The sequence below is a fragment of the Genypterus blacodes genome, unplaced genomic scaffold (genome assembly GCF_046128005.1).
Source record: "Genypterus blacodes isolate CSIRO-AG114 ecotype Tasmania unplaced genomic scaffold, CSIRO-AGI_Gbla_v1 ptg000007l_1, whole genome shotgun sequence".
Classification (NCBI taxonomy): Eukaryota; Metazoa; Chordata; class Actinopteri; order Ophidiiformes; family Ophidiidae; genus Genypterus; species Genypterus blacodes.
Genome location: NW_027466821.1, coordinates 517,792 through 542,359, shown reverse-complemented (window position 1 = coordinate 542,359; position 24,568 = coordinate 517,792). Strand labels below are relative to the sequence as shown.

The 24,568-nt window shown below is 44.1% G+C and overlaps 1 protein-coding gene and 1 non-coding gene across 7 annotated transcripts in view; both read left to right on the top strand.

Annotated features, from left to right (window-relative positions):
• Window positions 1-2,663: 2,663 nt before the first annotated feature.
• kcnc2 (potassium voltage-gated channel, Shaw-related subfamily, member 2) overlaps window positions 2,664-24,568 on the top strand; it is a 47,254-nt gene continuing 25,349 nt past the window's right edge. For all 6 annotated transcript variants that reach the window (XM_076150458.1, XM_076150442.1, XM_076150450.1 and 3 more), the window contains exon 1: window positions 2,664-3,218. In XM_076150458.1, the coding sequence (XP_076006573.1) occupies window positions 2,664-3,218 (555 nt within the window). The remainder of the gene's footprint in view (window positions 3,219-24,568) is intronic.
• On the top strand, window positions 21,119-21,210 carry trnar-ucu (transfer RNA arginine (anticodon UCU)). Its single transcript is given in 2 exon segments — window positions 21,119-21,155; window positions 21,175-21,210. It is a non-coding gene; the product is annotated as a tRNA-Arg (tRNA).

The window sequence follows — 24,568 nt, the reverse complement described above, 5'->3', positions numbered from 1 at the left end:
TTGTTGTATGATTTGTTCTGACCTCTATCTGAGATCAGTGAAATTTCCAACAAATTGCACTGGGAGAACTAATAGAAACAACATTGTCCCGTTACCACAATTTCCCCAGAGATGCTGCAGCAGATCTTTCACATGCAACAGCAGCCGCGCTGCTACGACGCCTTTTGATTTGACCTTCAACAGCTTCATATGTAAGATTCCTCTGTTTTGTAACAGGACATTTCGTGTTGTGTCACATAGGTACAAACTAAACCACACTACTTGTTGGGGAACTGTAGATCTGTTGAGCATTCTCTATAAAAAATGCAACTACTTTACTTGAGGCTTCAACAGGAAATAGTTTGTCAAAATGAATCAATTTTATTCCAGCTGGGATCTAGGTACAGAACGATCCATAACAACAATCTAGTTCATAGAATTCCTGTGCTGCTTTTACATTACAATGTTTATCCTCCTCACAGTAATAATCAATGCTGAATAATTTTAACTGCTGGTCAGTGTGTGAGGTTGTGAAGGAAAGTTAGACATGAACTTTGGAGTATCAGAGGTCATATTTTTATAAGGAAGGATGGACTCAGGGGAACCAGCCATCTGTCGCTGGATTCCAGTTTCATCATGAATCTCATTTACTACATTGCTTATGTGTGTGTGTGTGCATATGTGTGTGTGTGTGTGTGTGTGTGTGTGTATGTGTGTGTGTGTATGTGTGTGTGTGTGTGTGTCTGTGTGTGTGTGTGTGTGTGAGCACACGTGTTTGTATGGTGTTGATCATTTGCCCATTCTAAAATTGGACTTTCGACAAAAACAATGCTAGAGTAATCAAAACAAGTAACGAGCAACCCAGTAGAGGATGGATGGTTTTACAAAGAAGCTTTACATCAGGGAATAATGATGCATGTAATTATAACTGAGCCGCCTGTTGTCTCCTTTGTGATTGAGCTGTTATTAAAGTCCCCGCAGACGCCACTCTTTGCTCTATATAATCACACAGGGTAAGAAAATCATGCTGCGCTGTTCTATGTTCTATAACTGCTTCTATCAGAAAACAAGAGATTTGATGAACATGTTTGTCAGCAGAACTGATGTAAACATGATATGAATTAATTATATTGAGACATTACTCTTAACTACATTACTGTGAATCATAATCATGGATTTAAATGGGTAGAATTGGTATTTATACATATGAACACAGTCGTAAAATATACTGTATATAGTGGCTTGAGTGTGTCGCTATCCATGGTGCTGAACTGCATAGCAATAGTAAGCAATGTGTCACCGGGGCCTATTTCAAGCATAGGCATGTATCACGGGTACAAGGGTTCTCTATGATATATTTACTGAGTTCAAGGCTCAATATGTACACCCAAAACAATCTATTCTAGGCCTGCAGCACTGGGCTTTAAGCTGTGAGCAGATGTGAATATTAAGTCGATGAAACGACGAGCCAGAGATGCCGCACTGTGAGGCACTTATCCACAAAATTTAACTTAATCCATAAAACACCACACCCAAACTGCAAAGGTTTGGGAGCCCTGCATGCGCTGGTGCTCATGTCATAAGCATAGTTTAATTCTTTGAAAATAGCCTTCGATTCCTTGTTTGTGCCTAAGTGATCACCTTCTCCCCGGTGGCTGCTGAGTTCACATCTCTGGCTGAGGACTTTTACTTCTTCTCACTACTTTCTCAGCATTACTTTCAAAAAAGCGATTTGACCTCACAGGGTGTGAGGTCAAATCGCTTTTTTGAAAGTAGTGCTGGTAGGTAGTAGGTTGTCGCTGCATCTCTTAGGTCCATGCACTTGCCAACATAAATTTAGAGGGTTGGGCCCATGTGGTGTTGAGAGTACTCCACCTCCATTCATTCAACCATGATGCATAGATAAGAATACATTTATTTACTTGGATTCACATGTCTTGTCGAAGAATAAAAGGCTTGAAAAAAAGCATAATAAAATTGGTTCATAAATAGAATGTGCTATCACTGTACTCTTAGTCTAAACACACTCACACCCCAAATCGTTTTCACACCATAAACGTCTTGAAAAATTACGTCATCAGGTTCCCGAGCAGAAATATTCCCATTAGTTGTTTTGTTAATTTAGATTTAGCCTAACACGTGACAACCACACTGTTTCTTTGACTTGCCCTGGGTTTCACAGGCAAGATCAACAGCATCAACCAAAGTAAGTCTTCCTGTAACTGCTGACTTGTTCGGGGTGATGAGCAAAGTGCCCGCATTAGTTTTGGAGCGGATTTGGAGTATTGCGTTACATCTTGTGGAAGTAACGACCCGACGCTGACGATCAGTCGTGCGTCTTGGCGAGAGCAGGGAGGCGCGCAGCAGCAGCAGCGCCAGTCTATTTGGAGCCACCGGTTGAGATCATTCAACACTCCGAAGACGGACTGAAGGCGCTGTGGGATACAAATCCACCACTTTCACCTTTCAAAACATTCTCGATAAACCATGGCCATCTTCCTCTGCGCTCTAAAAAGCCACCAAAGCGTCGGATGAGTGAAATCGGAGATGCTGCGTACGGGCAGAACCCTTGCGCGTCTCTAAAGCGGACTGTGGGTGTGTGTGCGCGTCGGGCTCGCCGTTTCCTCCGGACTACACTCGCCAACTTCCCCCGCTCTCCATCAAGTCATGTCTGATACAGAGCGATGGGCAAGTTTGACGACAACGAGAGGATAATCCTCAACGTCGGGGGAACCAGGCACGAAACCTACAAGACCACCCTGAAGACCCTGCCGGGGACGCGACTGGCCTTGCTTGCCTCCGACTCGGACATCGACTCCGTGCTGGATCAGCTGCAACAAGTCCCCGGCTTCATCGAGTACAACGCGCGGACCAACGAGTACTTCTTCGACCGCCACCCGGGTGTCTTCGCCTACGTCCTCAACTATTATCGCACCGGGAAGCTCCACTGCCCGGCGGATGTGTGCGGACCGCTATTCGAGGAGGAGCTCTCCTTCTGGGGTATCGATGAGACGGACGTGGAGCCCTGCTGCTGGATGACATACCGGCAGCACAGGGACGCGGAGGAAGCGCTGGACGTGTTCGAACTCAACGTCGACAACGGGGACGACGATGACGAGATAGGGAAGAGGCTCGGTATTGAGGATGTGGCCGCCGACGGTAACGTGAGTCTGTGGAGGAAGTGGCAGCCGGTGATCTGGAATCTATTCGAGGATCCGTACTCCTCCAGGGCGGCGAGGGTAAGAGCGCACCGCACCGCCGCGCATGGAGATCCCCAAACACACACACACGCACAACTCCTCTGATCTTGCGAAACATTTAGCGGCAAAACACTCAAGTTGGAACTCATTAAGCGTCGATGATGCATTCAAAACTCCTATTTCTCAGCGCAAACTCTCAAAATCATTCCCAACTCTTTTCAACTTTGTTTTAAAGGCTTTGATGATTTAAAGATGTGACAAACAATATCAAAAAGTCATCCAACAAACGAATCTAGATATGTAATACACACTTCAGAGGCACTTTTCTACTGTTGTTCGGGTGGATTCATATCAGTGTATTCAGCCGGGCTTGGCGCACATTTTCTGCACTCTCACGCTGTCACTTCAGCCACATTGGTGCTTTTCGTGGCTCATCCTGTGCGCGTATGTGCGTCATTCCCTTCTTGTTGGACGAGCCGTTGTGTTTATTGGGTTAAAGAACCGGAAATGTCATTTTAGAAGCCCTGGTGTGTCAGGCCCCTTAAGCAAATACAGAAACAACAGCTTGGATCAATTAGAATAGATCAAGCAGACTGGAAAGCTGTGGGATTTTTTTTTAAATTCTTCTTGTCTAAAATTAGTACAGGGTGTATTTGTGTGAGTGTGTTTTTGATCATCAGATTGTTTTATGTTTAGACACAACTGGGACTCATCTGGGTGAAGCACAGCAGAGATTTGACAGCTCAGCTTGCAGAATCAAAATGTGTCCTGTGTTAATTTTAGCCTTTTGAACCCCAAAAGGCTCATTGGAACCAAAAATATCATCACACAAGCATAAAGTGACATAAATAGGCTCTATTTTGAGAGCAACATGACAGCTACAGTCAAAGAATCTCTATCTAAGTCGAATCAAAAAGCTTCAGAACTTTCCAAATGTTAGATAATGTGCTTATATGGACATTTATTAGCGGATTAAAGGAAGCAACGTCAGCAGCAGTGAGAGGCTGGAGCGCTGCTGGGCAATAGGACAGTAAATTCTCTCCCGATTGACTGTCAGAAGCTGACGAGCAGTGCATGGCTGTGATGTCACATGTCTGAATGGTTGATAATTGCAACACAACCAATAAATTACTTCAGTTGGATGACGTCACAGCCATCACAGCGTTTGTCATCCCCGTTGGCAACACAACTGCTCAACTGAGGATGTAGTTCCAGTCCAAGCTTTCAGGCATGGTGCATTCATGGCCATGTCCGTGTCACAATTTTGGGTTTTCACTCCTCTGTGGATGACGTCATCCCTGCTGTGGCATCGCTGATTGGGGTGAAGAAGTGCGACTTGCTTTAAAGTTTATGTGGACAAATCTCTCTAACCCTTATGTAAACTATAAACTGTCTGTGTTTGCAAATGAGTTGTGCATTTCTAGCAAATGATGCAACACCTATAGGTCATCATGGGATGTGAAACATGGCAGCTGCTGCTCTGCCTTGGAAACCCAACACCTCCCTACATGAATGTGTTCAAATTTTTACCTCTGACAATTCTTTTATTGACAAAAACACTTGATTGTTACTCCGTAGCTCCCTGCCCTCTATGTCCCGTCACACCTAAAGAAGATTCCTTATTGCATATGGAACCAAACTGTCCAATGAGTTACAGGATTGAATCCAGATTACAGATGGTCTCAGACCACTTGTGTCCCGTAATCCTAGAATTCTCAGCATGGTCCCACAATCTGAGATTAGAGGCAGAAGAGGCAGTGACGGATGTTAGGGTCTGGTTTGGTCTGTTGATTCCTTCAATAATTTGTAGCTGAGTCTGTCTGCTGTCTACATTTTTAAGGAAGGGGACAGATTTGGGTAGAGGTGTGTGTATGTGTGTGTGTGTGGGAGGGTGCATTGGCGTTGACCTCGCCTTGCATCCCTCGTGTTTCTCTCACAATCCAACAGCAGTCTCACAGCTCAGGATTTGGTCTCCACGTGTGAAAGGAACACAACGTGTACTTTATAATTTGACAACATGTGACAGCAGATGTTTGAGACTGGGTGAGGTTTATATTCTGGGTTATAATCAATAGCTGTCTGGTGGAAATTCTGCATTGCCGTGGAAATCTGATGAGTTGTTCTTTGGAATCGAGTTAATATGGTGGTAAATATTGAAACAGTCTCAATGATGCATCGTGGCAGGAAGGAGCTGATGGAGCTGAATATGTGCGCTGGTGTTTGTACATACATCTGTTTCCCTATGCCAGCAGCAAACTCCATCCATTTCCGTTGCTGCCTTCGGATAAGTCACCTGTGTGCGAGCGACCTCCCTTCGGTGGTGACGAGGCTTCATCAGCAAGCGATGCTAAAACCACATTAGTTGTCATGGCAACAGGTGAGGAGACGCAGCTCCTCCCTTGATGCCCAAACGTTTGTTGTTAGTTATTTCAAGGCCATTTAGCTTTTGGTTAACCTTTGATGTGACTCCCAGTAGACGCTTTGTGTGTGTGTGTTTGTGTGTGTGGGAGAGAGAGAGAATGAGTGAGTGAGAGAGAGAGTGGGTTTTTCTCAAAGAAGGTCCTCTAAGGCACTAATTTGCCTCTTGGCAAGGCATTAAGAGCAAATAATGTGGGTTTATCCTCCATGGAAATGATAGAAGGTGGGATTTCATGTTTGGTTGTAGCTGCAATGAAAAGTTGTGTGATCTCTGGGAAGACATGTTCACCTCCTTTAACCTACTTACTGTGACATCTTAAAGTGTTGGGTCACACTATAGAATAAAATGGGCCGACTTGGTCTGTGTCAGGATGATTTATGTGTTGGTTGGTGTGTATAAAAGACTGCATGGAAATCTGCATCAGCCTCAACCTGGGATGAAACTCTTGCCAAACTAAGGACAGGTCATTAAATTCCTGAAAAAGCCAAAATGGTAACTGCTGCCTTAATTTGAATACATCTGTGAGATTGAACCAAGCATGATAATCATTTACAGGACAACACGCACAGTCAGCCGTGCATGCAGTGTGTTTTCAATGGCGTTTTTTTATATTTGTTTGTTTGTGTGAAATATTGAACAGCCATAATTTGGAGGGCGGGGGCAATCATTTTTCTCTGCGTTCATGTTTTGTTTTTATGAAATGGAACAGAACGAGTGCGGCTATTTTCCTTGTAATTATATGTGTATATGTGTGTGTGTGTTTGTGTTCTCCTTTGTGTTAATCTGTTTATTGTCCCTCTCATGTCTCTGTAGTTGGCCGTTGCTGGATTGTGATGGTAACAAAAAAAAACAAAAAAACACCCACCCACCAACTTTCATTTCCCATGTCTGCGCTCTGAGGCAGAAGTTAAACCGACGCCTCACTTACCTCCCTCCCTCCCTCCCTCCCTCCCTCTATCCCTCCCCCCCTCCTTTCCTCCCTCTGTCCCTCCCCTCACCCCCCTGACGCCACCCATCCTCCCATGATCCCATCTGAGACTGCAGCTTGCTTTCTGCCACTTATGAGGTTACAAACCCAAACCGTCTGGGTGCCGCCTGCCGCACGCCTGAAGACACCAAAGCCAGGCTGCAACACTCGGCCTGCCTGTTGTCATGGCAACATCATCGCTCATCACCACGGCCTGTTTTCATTGAGAACCGTCTAATCCATGAAACCGATTTCAGGAAACCTGCTCCACCATGACACCTCATTGCTCAGTAACCCCTTGCGTGCTATAGCTTGTTACTTTTGAAAGCAACAAAACCAAAAGTGTGGGGGCGTCGCTCACCCGGGGCGTCGCTAACACAACTGATCCTTGTGTGCATGTCTTTTTAACTGCTTCCTCCTCACTGTCAAAGGTCACACACGGCGCAGTAGATGTGCCCTGGTGTCTGTGTGTATACTGCTTTCTTATCAGAGCTACAGGTGTGCAAGGGTCTGTACTTTCATATTGCGCAGGAGGTGAGGTTGTAACGGCGACGGCGATGGCGAGGCCTCCCTGGGCAAATAGACGATGACGTGTAAACAGCAGCAGGCCTGATGGCAGGCAGGGCAGGAGTGCGGGGCAAATGGCTGCCTTGAGTGTGGGCAGTAGCGGCCAGTGATTGGGAAATATCTCCAAAAGGCTCCAACTTATAAAACAACAACAACAACAAAACACCCAAATAATTTCAGTGACATAGTTTGGACATAAATTAAATTCCATACTTAGGAATACAGCAATCAAAAGCCCTATCACAAGTCATATTCCTGCACTCTATTGCATAGAGCTAAGTCAGACAATTCTGAACATTGGTAATAACGACATCATTAAAATTTCCACAACTGGAGAAACGGATTGAAATGAAAATACACAGAATTCAGGTTAACAATACTCAATTCTATTCACACTCCAATTAGAGGAATGTGTGTGTGTGTGTGTGTGTGTGTGTGTGCAAATGACATCTTCTGAAGTAGGTATTTTTAAATAGTCAATATTTCACCAGCAGTTCAAAATTACGGAAATGAATACAGGTGGTGGTAGTTTTGGAACCAGCCTCTAGTGGCTGTTAGAGGTATTACATATCAGCCGTACGATTCACTCGTTAGCAGTTGAACTTCTATTGATTCCAAACAAACCAATCAGCAAACAGAAATCTGAAACATTGCATATATTTATTAATTTGACATGTGTGTCTGTGTGTGTGTGTGTGTGTGTGTGTGTGTGCAGTTTTGAGACACAGAAAGTGGGCTTGTTGGATAGTTAATGAGGGAACATGGTACAGTATTCATGACTGGATCTTGTGCCTCAGAGTTGCCTGCTATATACGGTATCCCATCATGCCGTGCTCTCACTGTCTGCCTGTCAGTCTCACTGTGTCTCTCCCTTAACGCACACACTCACATTTTCTGCCAAGTGAACAATGCAATCTCTCTTGCTCTCTTGTCTCTTATATAGGAAGTTTTGAAATCATTCCACGGCTTTCAAATGTCAGATTTGGCCTCAACCACTAACATAACTGATATTCCTTCCCTTTTGGTGGCCTTTTGAATCACTAAATTAACTATTATAAAGGCCAACTGGTGACTGGTGACTCTTCTGCGCCCTCTACAGACTTGGAGTGGCATATAAAGAGCTCCAATTCTGTGCATACTCTTCGTTCTTAAGCGATTTTGTCTCTTGACGTATACTGGCATCTTCAGGATGTTGTAAAAATGCTTTTAAGGATACGAGAGTGATGGATTATGGGTAGGCATCGCTGTGGAGATGTTATCCTTGATTGAAAAGCGACAAAGAACATATTTTCCCACTTTGTGAAGAGAGCAGTTTCTCACAGGAAGCTCAGTTTGGAGAATCTCTGACGACTTACGCCACCAGTCGGCATGATGCATTTAATGATGAATGGAGCATTTTGAAGCATGAGACAAAAAGTGCATGTGACTCTCCATGACAGCAGCACTCCTCTTTGTCTTGTTCAGTGTTTCTAGGTGTCACAGGGATAATTCAACGACGCATTGGAGATGAATGGTGTATTTTTGAAGCACGGAAATTCAACCAATCCCACCCACCTCCGTCTTTCAACATCCAGGCACTCATTAAAAAAGGGTTAGTCATCAGATCAGTCTTGTTTGCTAAATGCAAAATATGTGTAAGGAGTGAAAATAGGAGAGGAAGAGTTCAAGAGATTTGTGACGGTCATCTCAAAATGGAAGATGGTGGGTGGTTTTCACAAAATGCATATGACTCAAAATGATTGGAGTGGATGAAGATTATTGCTCAAAGACATCAACTTGGCCTGGAGGTCGTGACCACCGAGGAGCTCTGCTGAAACGGGAAGGAAAACACGGAGTCTGAACTACACTTTTAGGAATGGGTGGGATGTGAGATATGTATCATGCATTTATGGATGTGTTGGCATGCATGTTGAAGGTGTTTGCTCCTCTGCTCTCTTCTTCTCCCCCGCGCACCGCTGTCCAGAGGGGCCCCGATCTGCTCCACACACACAGACACAAACACACACACACAGACAGACAGACAGACAGACACACACACACACACACACACACACACACACACACACACACAAACGTCCCATTTGCCCGGGCGAAATGCTGAATAATTAACGTTTACCCATTCACTCAAAAGGATTGAGAGCATCCCAAGGACAATGGATTTACTGAAAGTTCTTTTCTCTGGCATCATTTGCACAACCCCGAGGCTCACACATTAAAAGGGTAATTAATAAATCAGACTTTCCACCTCTCTCATATGGGCGCTGCCCGTCAGCTGACTGTGTGGCAGAATGCCATGTGAATTCATAGAGAGCAGCTGATAAGTTTGTGTTTGGCCACATGTGTTCATCCTTTACATTAAATGTCTCTTAAAGCATTTTCCTCCAGCACTTTCTCTACACACCACATCCAAAGACGAACTTTGATATCTTGTGCATACTTTTACACGCATTTTCGCAGCTATCCAGTCTGTTATGTTGCTTCAGAGACATGGTGCACCGACCACCACATTTGGGGGGAAGAACACACATGACAGCTGAGGAATGTGAACCTCACAGGCGAAGGAGCCGGAGGAAACACAGATTTTTGGATAGAGGTGATGCTTTTCACCTGACACTGATATCTAACTTAGATAAAATATTCCTCTTTGTCTGCCTCCTCTCTCCTGGGTTTACTATACCGTCACTTAGCAACTGAAGACTGATGCAATCTAATAAGCTGCAGAGGTTTCTAGATACTTTTCCCTTCAAGCCAGCAGCTCACAGAATAAGTATTGAAAGGACTCTCTCCCACTGGCTCCATTTGCTCACACCGGAAAAGAAAACACCCATCTGCCTTCCGCTAAATGTCAGCCCACATTTTCGCAGAGGTGTTTATGCGCCACACAGTCTGAAACACATTTCCCGCGTTATGACAGCAGACGTCTCAAGCTTCATTCCCAGCCTTCCCGCACAGTGGGAAGCTATTTATCTAGGCCTCAGGCTGCAAACTGAAAATGTCACACAGCAACAAGATGGCACGCAGGGAGCAAGCAGTGGTGTGACATCCTGGTGACCAGCTCCACTCCGGCCTCAGACCAGAGAGAGAAGCTCAAGAATACAAACTCTTATCAAGTGTTTGGCTGTTTTGTTTGACCGTCTAAAATGAATTTAAATCTGGATCAGGATCAAATTACTGCATCAAGATAGAATGATGGACCTTCAGGGGCTAAATGTGCCTGAGCTTCAGGTTGGCTGGTTCACAAGGAAACAGATTTCTTTGAAGCTCAGTATTGGATTTTGAAGATACTGCATCTTATCATCTGAAAACAGATCGTCCTTGGTGGAATTCAGTCATAATCCAATAAAAGGCATAAAACAGCTTTACTTGTATGGAACTGCAATTGTACATACAGTATGTCATCGTAGCTTACTTTAGATTTATCAAGGGTCGGTCGGTCAGTCGGTCTCTCTCTCTCTCTCTCGCTCTCTCTCTCTCTCTCTCTCTCTCTCTCTCTCTCTCTCTCTCTCTCTCTCCTCTCTCTCTCTCTCTCTCTCGCTGAGGATGATGATGATATTTTGTAATGCAGCCTGATATTGATTGGAGTGGGCAACAGAAACCTCCCACAGGGAGAAAGGGAAAGAGGGAAAGAAAGTTTGTTGGATGAAGGTTGAGTGAACTTTCAGACATGCAGTAGTTGTGTCAATGGAAGCCGAGACGTGCTTGAAAAAAAAGCTAATTAAAAGCAAAGGCGGAAAGGATTTAAGGGCTTTGAGTCTTGGGGAGTAATTAAAATAAGCATAGTACATAATGACTCACATGGTTGGACATGTGGACAGAGATCTGTGTGAATGCGAATGTTTCACATGATCATTTCAGAGTTCTAGTTGCCTTTGCTGATGAGTCTTTGACAAACGATCAGCTTGTTATAGTGTGAGAGTCCAATTCCCTGTTTTCCTCTCGGGACTTGTTTGGTTTGAAGCAGAGAAGGTTGCTCAGGGAGAATTCACGGTCAGCTGAACAATGTGCAGCTTCCTTCAAACTCCTGTCACACTCCAAAGTGAAGTCAGCTGTGGTATATACATTGTATGAGGAGTTTTGTTCCATGTGTTCATGGTGGGAAAACCACATTACTACAGAAAACATACAGATGCTACATTTTAAGGTTGTGTTCTCATTTTTGCCTGGACTCCGACGCGCACTGCTGCACTGCTGTGCCCACTGAATGAAACCAGGTCACTTGTAGGCAGTGTCTCTGGTCACTTGGTCAGCTACAACATGATGGATGCTGGCCAAACACTCACTGGCTCCCTTCTGTGTGTTTGAAGCAGCAAGGTTACATTGTGACATCAGGAAGTCATGGAGGTAAACGTGTCATAGAAGAGACGTCAGAGAAGATCCGGCTTATGGGTTTGGGAATGTGTGGTATCCTTAAATATGAGATTAACATGGAGAACTCAAAATAGTCTGTTATGGTCTGGAGTGCTGTCGTAGTCTGTCTGCGTTTTCCTCTGAGGTTCAGGGGAAAACAACCTGGCAGAGCCGATCCTATTAGTAATTCTCCACTGGATTAAGGCTCATGGAAACCCAGAGGAGCACCACCCTCTCCTCCTCCTCCTCCTGCTCCTCCTCCTCTTCCTCATCTTCCTCCCTCCTACCCACCCGGCTCACAGACAGAGGATATTCACGCTTGGGTGCGTTTGCTCTTCAGGGTGAACCGTGAGAGCTTCCCTCAGTACACAGACTGAGTTCTGTCTCTGACGGCAGAGGTTAAAGAGCACACGCCTCTTGAGATTTCTCTCCTCTGACAGCATGTTTTTGATTCTCAGTGTTCAGCAGCAGACTGCAACCATTTAGCTCACATTCTTATCCACAGTAACTGAAACATGATTTGTCTAATTCCCATTCTGTGCATTCCTTTGACAATTGATCTCCTTCAGCCATTTGACCATGAAAGGATTCCACCTCCTTTGTGATCACCCACGAAGAATCAGCTGTCATCTCAGGACAAATGACTTCAATTAGAAATGTTGATGCCCCTCCTCTCCGACCAGTCAGGGCACTAAAAGGGGAAACGCCTTACCTTGTCATTTGGACTTGCATGTCATCAAGCAACATTCTCACACTGCATGACGTAGCAGTGGTCATTGCTCCACCCTAAAACAGAATGAAGCCCTTAGAAATTAGCTTTACCTGCTTCATTGATTTTCTCAAGGACGACATGACATATGGCTGCTGAAGTTTAACCCTTTGACCTTCATTTTAGGAGGCGTTTGCTGTAAACACCCGGCTTTTCAATGTAGAAGAAGAGATTGGCCCTTGCAGAAACGTTTTTGACTGAAATGGATGGGAAATTCAATAGAGCTCGTAGAGAAAGTGACAGGCAGGTTGGATGGGAATACTTTGCACTCACTTAGTGTTCAAAGATTTGATCAAACCTTGAGTCTAAGCTGAGACGCAATTGAAAATGTACACCTGCCTGCGGGTTTGTGCGTGACAAAGAACATCACTCTTTCTCTGTTCGGCTCACCAATCAGTCTCACACGCCCCAGAGCAAATCAACGTCAATTAAAGCAGCGCGGCAAATAATTTCAACAGCTTCCGCCGCAGGTTTCAAATGAGACACTTCTTTTTCATCCCCGATCATTTGGCCCCAGGTGTCTTTTTCATGGAAATGCCACGACATTGTCACAGGACGAGTCAGTGCTGCTGCAATGTGATTTGTTATTGTCCTGCCCTCGATGGAGTGTCAGTTAGAGTTTCCAGGAATCCCCATTTCCCCAACACTGATCAATTCTTCACCACAGGTTTGGTAAAAATGAACTATCTCAGGAGAGTGTCTGCACAGCAGCGTGGCCCCATCTTGATCGCATTTGAATTCTGCCTTCGAAGGACAATGTCACTCTTACTTGCACTGAAAAAACATTCAGACAAACCAAAAAATCCTTGCCGACATTTTAGTGACCGGAATGCAAACCTCTCCAGATCACAAACCAGGTGTGGTTGCACTGTGATCGGATCCCAAGTCACAATTAGCAAAGTGTGACTGCAATCCACACAGCTGGGAGACATTTTGAGGAAAACGTAAATAAACCTCTGTTGGACCGTGACTTGTGACTTGCTGTGTAAACGGGTGAGACGGGGACAGTGACAGGCCGCATCCAAAAAAGCTATTTTAAAAAGGGGATGAAGCTTTAATTGCATAACCCGGGCACCACAACGCAGGCAGCATCCAGGTAATGAGGACCCTTTTAATGCGACTCCATGACTCCTCAGATGCCAGTGCCCAGATAACAATCCGTATATACAGATCACAATTTAATGACAAGTCTAGTTAAATAAAGTATAATGAGTGTATCCTAATTCCCAAATTCCCATGTTATTCCTCAAGGGAAGGGGGACTGACCTCTACGACTGAAATACACACAACTAATTCATGTATCTCCGCCGGCATCATAAATATACAGTTCAAGTCGTCAAAATCAAGCTCAGATGAGTACGTGAACATATTCATGAAGTCATTTATTATACAAATGGGCCGTTGAAATTTTCCCAACAGGTGATGTCACCGATGAGGCCTCAGGCGTAACAGTGGTTGAAGTCATCTGAGGTGTTTTGTTGTCACATGGCGATAGTTTTCCCAGCAAAAATTGCTAAATGTTGTTTTTTAGTTGTGTTCATTTGCTTATTTATAATCATTCGATTTTTGTGATTGATTCGATGTGATGTTTGGGATTTTCTGATCTGAGAAAATTCATAAATATAGTTTTCTTAGATCCCTAACAAGCTGAGAAATCCGTTTCAGGTTTCAGTATTGTACAACGTGTCTAAGATGGTTTGAAACTGTGGTCTCAACAAACTTTAATGCTTTAATATTTTGTGCTTTCATCTTAATAATGCAGGAATAAGTTCTTTGATCTAGCTTGCATTAAAATGATTCCAATGTCAGTCTGGATGCTTCTTTTCCTGACAGCTGCAGCTCCCCAGCAGGCCCAGGAGCCATTTTAAGAGCTTGACTTCTGTGCTGCTTGAGCGCAAACAAATGCAGCCTCTGTGGCAGTCTGCCTGCTGTTATCCAAGGACAACTGTGTGTCTGATGATGAGCCTCTCCTTAGTCAGAATGTCTTCATCAAGTCAGACGCACGCTACTGTGCTCCAGCCTCTAATGCCTCTTGGCCTGTGTTATGTCTTAAAATACAGCGGCTGCTTGATAGATCGCAAACAGCAAAAACTGACAGAAGTGCTGCGAGTAACAGGTCGAGGTTATGCGATTGCAAATCAATTTACTGAGACGTGTAACTGTTAATGGAGTAAACCACCCAGGCACAATTTCAACCGTGGTCTGCCTTGTCGCCTGAGGTGGTAGGAAAGAAAGGATGACCGAGCAGAAGGAGACGGAGAGCTAGTGGAGGAAGAGCTGATTTGAAACAAAGTGTGCTTGGGTTTTTATCTAAATGACCTCAGATATCACATTCACCCAGATGCTGAACTGGGTCTCAGCTCGACTTTGGGAGGATTAGACTTTTGAGCTTGCGGTGGCAAAAAACGAGGGCCAGACGTCTTGCTCGACTAAGCTGCGCTCAAGTGTCAGGCAGAGACAATTAAGCTCGAGGACACGGTGCTGTTTAGCCAGGCATTACCCCTAAACTTAACATGCTGCATTTCTCAAAGATCTGATAGATAGGGCTTTGCAGTGACAGTTGATTGATGAGTACCAAGCCTAATATATAAGGTCAGCAAGGGCTTTAATACTGCGTGTGATATGAATCAGAATGTGTTTTACGTACAATTACACAACTTGGATTGCATTTTACACATCTCATGATGATTTCGCCTCTTCTCACACATGAAAAGCATCAATCCTAGAGCCTGTTTGGCCTCAGATGATGATGCAGGTGTGTGTCCAGTCGAAGGCTCATGGGTTAGAGTTTGCTCATAACCAACCTCTCAATCTTAAGCATTAAAGACATTAAATCTTTGCATCATTGCTCTGGCAAAAAAAGTGTCACCTTAATGCCATAAATGTAAATGATAGCTGCGTGAACTCTTCTATTCTAGTGCTGCCACTACCACATGCAAATTCTATGCCATTCAGTGCAATGCCATTCCACGATTTATGCAGCAAGTGTTTATCGGGAGTAAAAACAATCAGACGCCGTCGTGTGAGATCTGCAGGTTTTTATTGCCGGCTGCAGTGTCAAATTTAAATGCCGTGGTGTGTCTACTCGCACTTGCAGCCCAGCATGTAAATATAACCCTCTTTTCTCTAGCACCCTCGTATTCCCGCCCCCCCCTTAGACACAGGCAATTATACTATTCACTCTTTGCCAAGCTCTGCCTCCAACCATGACTCCCTTCCCATTAGAAGTCACTTAAGCAGCTTGGTGGAGGAGGCTTCTGGAGTTGTGGAGAGGGCACACACACACTAACTCACACACACGTGGCACACACACACACATGCACATTCTCATAGTAGTGCACAAGTGGCTATCTGAAAACACTAAGACTTGAGTGAGCTGAGGAGCTTCCTGCATCTGGTCCTAATCAACATATTCAATAAGTGTGGGATGATGAACCCTGAGAAAAATGTTGTAAGAAAAGAAGACATTGATAATGAGATAAAAAGCCGAGGCGTTTGAAACATTTCTACATTTGTAAGATGAAAAAAACACCTGTGTCAGTTAAAGATGTATTTTGTCAGTGATGTGCTTTGCAGCTTGAAACTGGGTTAGACCTTTACCATTGATTGGTTTGCAAATCGGTTAAAGGTCAAGGTTTGATGAGCCAAATTTCTACGAATGACCAGACACAGAGGGCATAATACAGACTCTCTCCTTCAGAATTTATTAATTTTTAGCAAACCACACAAATTCAATTGTCTAATTTGGCCCTAAACTTGCACAATAGTTCAAGATTTTACTTTGTTTTGGTTTTGTTCTTTGCTCGAATTCAGCTGCGTTTGGTCTTGGACTGGAGTTGATCTTGACTACACAACTCAGTGTGCATATTAACACAGCCTACATCTGGTATCGGGGTTTTCAACAGCAAAGAGCGAGAGCGCCGGTGTGAAAGTGTGCTCGAGTCAAGTCGTCGTCTCCGTCTTGAGAAGAAGCGTTCCTGCTCTGCCTTTTGATCTCTTGCTCTCCGCCTGTGACTTTAGAGCACAGGAGGGCAGTGACACTGGAGGACTCCTGCCCTGACACCATCTGTGCAGCTCTGCCTCTCCACGCCTGCCGTCACGTGATGACACCAAAGTCACTGCGCTCTCCGCGGCAACTAGCATGCAAATACTGTACACACTTTTTACAGCACAGTAAGCTCCCTCGCTGGGGACATTTGGCAGCAGCAGCTTTTGGTGATTCTCACTATTCTTGATTGGATAGAATGTTTTTTGATGCATGTGATTAGGTGACTATGAGTGTAACAACGACCACAGCGAGAGTCGAGTCTTACATTTTAAAATGACACCAGAGCCCCCTGCTGCTTTGCCAGATGACTGGAAATTTCTGTTCAAAACATCTCAAATCTGAGGAAATTCTATTATATATAGATCTATATATATATATATATAATATGGCCTTTTAATCACGTATTTAAAAATAGATGTGATTTTTAATTTAAAAAGGGCTGCTTGCTGTATTGCAGATCCAGTCCTTATTCTTAATGGCAAATCGGCCCCACAGGCTTAATAATCAGAGTTTCAGCAGTCAAGGCTTTCTCCCACATTCAAACATGTATGAAAGTGAAGTTAACAGCAAAACAGCTACTCAAATCTGAACATGGCACCAGGGAAAGCCCACACACATAATGTACTTCAGATTATTATGTCCGAATTTTTAATGCCAAACAAGCACAATAAATAAATGTAAAGAGACGAGGTTGGCAGAGGACAGGAGGATGTGTTTACTGCACTCACAATCCTGGACCTATTAACATCAGATCTGAAATTCACATTGGTTGAACGTGTCAGATCGACAGCTTTGGTCTTTGACGCTTTTACAGCAGCGAAGACCAAAACCAGAGCAGGCGGTCTCAGCAGCGACAGAGAGCACTGTGGGTATCATTGAGTCGGCCTTTGGAAGAGTGCAGTTTCCAATTATGGTAATTGCAATGATTGATCAAAGCAGTAACGCCGTCTGACAGCTGCATTTCCGTTTTGCATGAATGTGATCACATTCAGAAATTGGTCTCTTTGTTCATTTTGCACTTGGGTCATTAACTTAACACTGTTAGTTAGAAGCACATAGAATTCAAATATTACTTACTTACATGTGTTTTTTTTCTGACTGGGTTTTGTTTCAGTCTATGTGCTTTCATACCAGCGAAGAACAGGACACTTACAGTAATAACGTCGGTCCAGGCTCGCTTCATTGTCGAAACTCACATTTCGAACCATGACGAATTGCAGGCCATCACAATGAACCTCTTTCTGCTTGAAGGCATAAACACTGGCATTTCTGAGGGTTTATTAACATTGTTTCTGGTTGGGCTGACGTCCAAAACAATGTTCTCAGGGAGGACTCCGAAATTTCAATCATCTCTGTGTCATTATTGAGGAGAATAACAATACTCCCAAGAAATTGCTGAAAGAATCAATCTCCAAAATGTCTCATAACTGTATGCTCATTGTCATGTCAAATGCTTTCTTTTATAATTGTTTTTATTTATTTTTAAATTGCTCAAAGAGTACATTCACATGCGCGTCCGAGGCCCATTTGTTTATATAAGACACTTCACAAAAAGCCCCAGGGGTTTCTGGGAGCAAAGTGTCACAGAAAAGCCAAACGTGTTTACAAATGAGTCCTTTATGGGATTTGCTTAAGGGTCATGACATGCAAAGTTACTCAAGGAAATCTGGAAGCAGGGAGGTGCCTAGAGGGTCCAGAGCAGGCTCGGCCCCACCTGCATCGGACCACCTAAGGCAATAGAGCAGCAGTCTGTCGAATTGTGGATTGGGTGAAATCGTAAAGGTTTTACAGTTCAGACAGTGATTCTCCCTGTTTTTGAGGGAGGAAGCAAAGGCTTTCCCCAAATCACAGATATAGAGAAATGATGAAAGAAAGAAGAGGAACTTTTCTGCCTCAGGGTATGATGTCCTTCAGACTAATATGCTTGTATGTGTGTGTGTGTGTGCAGAGGGACAGTATTTATACGGAATCTATTCTGGTAGCAGGCTTGAGAGGTTATGGTAAAGTAGTGCAAGAGGACAGACAGAAGAACGCTGCAGGGATGAATGGGACTGTCTCTCTAATGTAAGAAAAGAGGACCCACAGACCCAGTTAGGACTAAATGGACAAATTCAGGGACGTCTTCAACCTCAATCTTTCTCCATCCTTTTGTCGCCATCCCGGAATGTGTTGTTGTTTTGATGTCACAGACGGAAACCATCAATCTGTATAGTTTTAATGGATGCTGAAATGGGTCATAAGAGAGGAAAATGTAATGAATGAACTTTTAGCTTGTGAAGTGATTACTCTAACAGTGCACTTATTACAAGAGAATATTAGCTTTTTGTGATCTTCCTCATGTGTATACCCATTGACTCCTCATTCTTTAGTCCCAGTTGTCCTGTGCATTCTCCTTTTGCCCTTCATCTCTCTCCCGCTGTCTCTCCTTACTAGTCTGTGGTTGATGCATGTTTTGTGTCACTGAACGCAGGCGATTGTGTCAGGAGGGACCTCTTAAGTTGTCATGTTGGGAATGGAAGGCACCCGACCCAGAGGGGGGGCGATCTGAGCGGTGGAAAGGTCATGTTTTATGGGTGCTTGTTTTAACCCTTCCAAATAGAGGTGATTATAGAGGAGGGCACTGATCCATGTGACCTACTGTCCCGCCACAGCGCCTGGTGGTGGAGTTCAGCCGGATGCTCCGACACATCAACACGGTGCCTTGAATTACAACTCCAACAACAAAGGAAATATGAACCAGTCTGACTAACCCTTCTGATAGATAGATAGATAGATAGATAGATAGATAGATAGATAGATGGATAGATAGATAGATAGATAGATAGATAGATAGATAGATAGATAGATAGATAGATAGATAGATAGATAGATAGATAGATAGATAGATAGATTGATTGATTGATTGATGGGTCAATTTGTGGCTCTGTGGCGCAATGGACCCAGCTAGTCATTGGTTTCTTATCTAGCCATCAGTTCTTTTCGATATTCTGCTTTGAAACTAAACTCCTCCTTTAGAAGAGTGAGGCATCTCAGAGGTCAATGTGGATCGATTTTCTATTTTTAGGACTAAAGAGGACCAATTTGGGAGTTAAAGCCTGAGAAGAGTTCCTGCCACAGAACATCTGAGCCACAAGTACAAAGTGATACAAAACTTATTTCTTCTAAACTTCTAAACCTGGCCTCCATTTCATTCAGGATCATGTTACAAGCAGCTCAAACAGTCGAACAAAACTGAAGAGGCATTCAGGCCCTGACACAGCGATCTCATACATTCAGCTTGTGTCTCATGGGGTGAGCGCGGTATCTATGTCAGACTGTGTGATGTCAAGTTTGATGCATGTCATAGAAGATAAACTCCCAGTGATTTGTAGCACTACAACGAGCAGGACAAAGTATTCTCCCTTCCTTCCGCGCCTGCAGGGCCAGAGTTGGACCAGCCCACTTTGGCTAAAGGGGGGGTTTCACAATGAAAAATAGACTAATGTGGCTCTTTTGTTTGAGGTTTTTATTATTCATTTAGTATGTATCTCCCTTATACTGACGAAGGATGAAAGAATGAATGATAAATAAAAACAAACGATGTTTACACTAATGAATGACAAGATGGAATAACAAACAATGGAAGATCCCCCAAGATCATTTAATACAGGAATGTCATTTTTGATCGACGACCAGGGATTTCTTCATGTTTCTCATGATTGTTGTCTTTTCTTCTATGTTCTTTCTTGTTGGAAACTTTAGGTAAAGTACAACTGTTCTTTACTGACTTTCTGACTTTAGGATTTCCAAAATCACGGAGAATCACAAACTTACGCCAAGCATGGCTGGTATTAATCTTAACTCCATCACAAAGATTTCTTCCCAATAGAAAACTTAATGTTACCCCAGAATAAGTGCAGCTGTATTTTCGACCTGCAGGTTTCACAGCTGCATGAATGAAAGCGTCTTGAATCAATGACCATTTAAGTGTAGTCCTTCATATTTAAGCATTTGTGCAGAATTATTCTAAGCGGTGCAGTTGCTGCGTTCTGTGTAGGCGAGTACGACTCTGGACCTGAGCCAAGTCACAACTCTGGGTATCAGAGACAGGGAGAGGGTGTTTATTAATACCTTGCCACAGTTTCCAAGGGATGTGGCAGCCTCAGTAAATCAGAAGAAGGCTCGAGTGGTCACAAAAACAAAGCTGCGGGCCATAGATGATTACCCGTCAGTGGGGATCAATTTTTATTTGGGACATCCACCCGTCGCCAAGTAATGGCAGAATAATGTACGCTTCTGTGACAAGACACATGAATTTGTCTGGGAGAGAGGAAGCTAGATGCATTCCAAGCATGCAGTGTGTGTGTTTATGGAGGAGTTTGATGTTTTTTTGTGTATTAATCACCATACAGGGGGGAGTCCTGAGGGAATTATTATGCCCCAATATAGCACGTGACACTGGGTGCATCTAACAGATCTACAGATGAAGGTGTTTATATGCTAATTGTTCACATGAAGCATTTGTGGAGCAGGTGAGGAAGTATGCAGTGTCACTTGCTTGGGCTGATTTGCAGAAGAAAAACATAAGGAATTCTGAGCCGTTCTTGCTGATGTTTGGTTGTGCTTGTCACGCCTCTTCCCCAGTTCTTGCACTCTCATTAGCTGTAGCTCGTGATCCATCAGTGCATCGCTAAGATCGCCTCCTTTAACAGTCACAGGGGTGTGAAAAGCTTGAATCAATAAGTAGACTGCAGATTGTGCCTTCTTCCAATGAAGATGTAAGAAACAAGCTATTTTGTGACGATTCAGACAGACAGACAGACAGATAGACAGGCAGACTCGTGGCTCTGTGGCGTAATGGATAGCGCGTTGGACTTCTAGTCAAATACAAGAAAAGCAATTCAAAGGTTGTGGGTTCGAGTCCCACCAGAGTCAAGGGTTTTGGGTGTTCAACAATAGGTTCCTTTAACACCATCAGAAGCATGCTCTCTGATAAACACTCATAGCCACCTCAGTCACATCCCGCAGTGTTGGCTCGGCTTCTCTGCCTCTCCAGCCACCTTTATATGCCCACCTGCTCTGATGGGAGCAGCGGAGCAGCCAGTCTCACCTGTAGAGGAAAGGAAGTAATCAGTCAGGGAGCGGGAGGAAACGCCGGGGAGGAAAACACAGACACACTGGGGACACAGCTCAAGCCCGGCGTTTCCCTCCAGGCTGCCTATCTCAGTGACTTTGGCCTATATTCACAACCTTCTCACAAAGTTATTCTTAGAAGCAGGCTATCCTCAGAGCACCGCTGCTTGGTGTGTTTTTGGGTGCCTCTGTGGACTAAACTGAACCCATTCAGCTCCTATACACACACACTCATATCAGCGTTTCAAATCCCACATGAAATTTATGAAATGTAACTAGAATTGTCGCCTGGAGTATTTGATCGCCTTGAGACCTAATCAGTGTGTTATTTGTAATTGGTATTCGCCTCACTAACTTCTCTCCTACTATTCTTCTAGGCCTCACATTGTTTGTACTCTCTTCTCTGTCCCTCACTCTCCTCATCTCCCAAACAATCCCCAGTGAAACGGTACATATCCCCTCACCAAGTGCAGTAAGACAAGATGTGTAGATGAGTTAAAGTCTGCCTGGCATTGATCACGTTGGCGGAGCCTCAGCTGAAGTCAGTGAAGTCTCCCTTAAAGAAAAGGAAGACTTCACTCCCCAGCCACACAGCCACGCAGAAAACAGCAGGGATCCCTACCAGAGCGCATGTTTGTCTGTGTTTTCGCGCTGCTCTGTGTGGCCTCAAGATGTAAACCCTACAAATCCCTTTTCAGGCATCTGCTCTGCAGCAAAGCGTCCCTGCACGTGGCTCCGCTGCTTTCCTACCTTCACACCTTGGAGGCGTGTGGTTGTTGTGGAGCGTCGGTATTTTTAGAACATTAATGAATTGAAATTTAGGTGCAAAATGGCTGCCATGGGAGGTCAGACACTGGACATTTGTCACCACGCTGAAGTAAGTGAGTTTGGACTGCTAAATCATCCCTAGGCAATCAACTGGAAGCATAGGGCCCAGTATTTTGCAGGACAGCTAGGGAGCCAGGCTCTCCATCTCTTCCAGGTTCTCCTTAATCTTTCCTGTCACACATGGCCCTAAGACACTGTCATCAAGATTCAATGGCTTTAATATTGCCCACCCCCTCAAACCTTGCTTTCCCAACTGCCCGTGCCTGTGAGTATTACTCAATATACAGTATAAAAGCCCTCAGTCCCCACGGTGTAGGAGAAGAAGCCTCCAGCAAAACATGTTCTTTCTTTTTTTCCAAACAAATTGCTGGTATTCAACCAGCTGCATTACGCTCCATGTTACAATTTATTTCAGGCGTTCTCCTCTGGGACAAATGTGACAGTGCAGCCTAATTTCAACGCCCATTCCAAACAGCACAGGAGTCACAGAGTGGATGGAAAAGTGTTTTTCTTCCCTTTTCCTACCACAGATTGGAGACGCTCCCTTTGTCCTCGCAGGCTTTGTAAAAATAAGAAATAAAAGAATTGATCATGGGGAGAAGAGCAGGAGGTGGTGGGTGGGGGTCGGGAGGGTGGGGTGAGTGTAGTGAAGCGTGCGACAACAAACAGCCTCATTGGTCATCAATCAGCCCATTGGTTACCATCATTTATCACTTTGTGGACCAAGATACAATGTGTTGCAAAATCAATTTCAAACAACAATTTTGCTGCTTTTGACTAATACTAATATGTATGTAACTATACTAGTCATTGCTACAACACTGCTATACTACTATTCCACTATAGTACACTTTACTACAGTACAACTGCTACCACTGCTCTCGCACTTGTACTACTTACTTACTTTGATTGCTACTATCTATGACTTCTACTACTATGATCTCTTCTGTCACAATTAGTAGTACCACAGGGGTTTGTCCTTGATCTTCCCCTAATTGCTAATAATGTAACTACTAGTTTCATTACTGTATTGAGAAAAACTGTCAAGTCCTGTCTCTCTTCCTCAGTCTTGGAGGTCCTTAATCATTATCCCACAAATACACACACCCCTCCCCCTCACCGACCCACCTTGCTGTCTGTGGCTCTAGCTGTGGATGGCAGTGACCTTGAGGCGGCAGAGAATTTGGAAATTACATACTTGTTAGAGAGTCGAGGGAGGGATTGATGTCAATGGTTTCCTTGACAGATCCCAGAACTCATTTAGAAGTTGGAGAGTGTGGGGAAGTGTTTGCTTTCAGTGCAGAAGGTGATACCCACACCAACTCGAGGGAGAGAGAGAGAGAGACAAACAGAGACAGGAGGGAAAAAGATTACAAGGAGAGAGACAAGCAAAGGCAAAAAGTCTACAGAGCCCCAGATGGATGCTGGGTTATGTGAGAATAGTCTCAGCCTCTTGCTGATTTCCTCTCTCCCCTCTGTCTCTTTCTCAGTCTTTCACATAGATGTGGCCAAGATACAGAGATAATATTGTGTAATTGCTGTGTGACAGTATGCCACTCACTCTCCAAGCAGCTCATTCCCAAACAATAGACACACATAGAAATGCTGACACACACACACACACACAGGCATGCACACACGCACGCACACACGTACGGACGCACGCACGCACACACACACACACACACACACACACACACACACACACACACACACACACACACTGCAAACCTACACAACTCTAATCATATCCCAGAACACTATGCTGTTCTCCTCCCTCTGGCTATTAATTTCATGTTAACACAAAATCAATCTACAGGGCTGCCGTCTCACTCCACACATCCATCCATCCATTCATCCATCCATCCATCCAGGTTCTCATCCATGACCTGGATGACCGAGGGACTACGTATTCAACAGAGAACCAACCAATCAACCAGTTTGATCGACATGACATAAGCAACTGATAACGTAGGAAAAAGCAGAGAAATGTAAATTAGAATTGGCATGAATGTGAGAAGGCATTTGCAAAAGAATGAACAATTGGTTTTATGATGTGCACGAGTGACTGGATGATCTGGAGGCTGAACGAGTAGTTTTGAGAATTTCAATTCTTTAAAAAAAAATGTTACACTCCTTTATTTAAAGACATATCTTGAAATAACATATTTTCTTTTATCAATTTAAGTAGGTTGTGGAGGTCATCCATGTTGGTCGCGTGGTCCCTGCTCAGTGTGGTGTAGGGAAGCTGGATGGGATGGGAAGGGATGGGCGCAGGCTGTGTTGCAGCAGAGAGAAAGGTTATGGGTTCGAAACTTTAGCAGTAGTAACA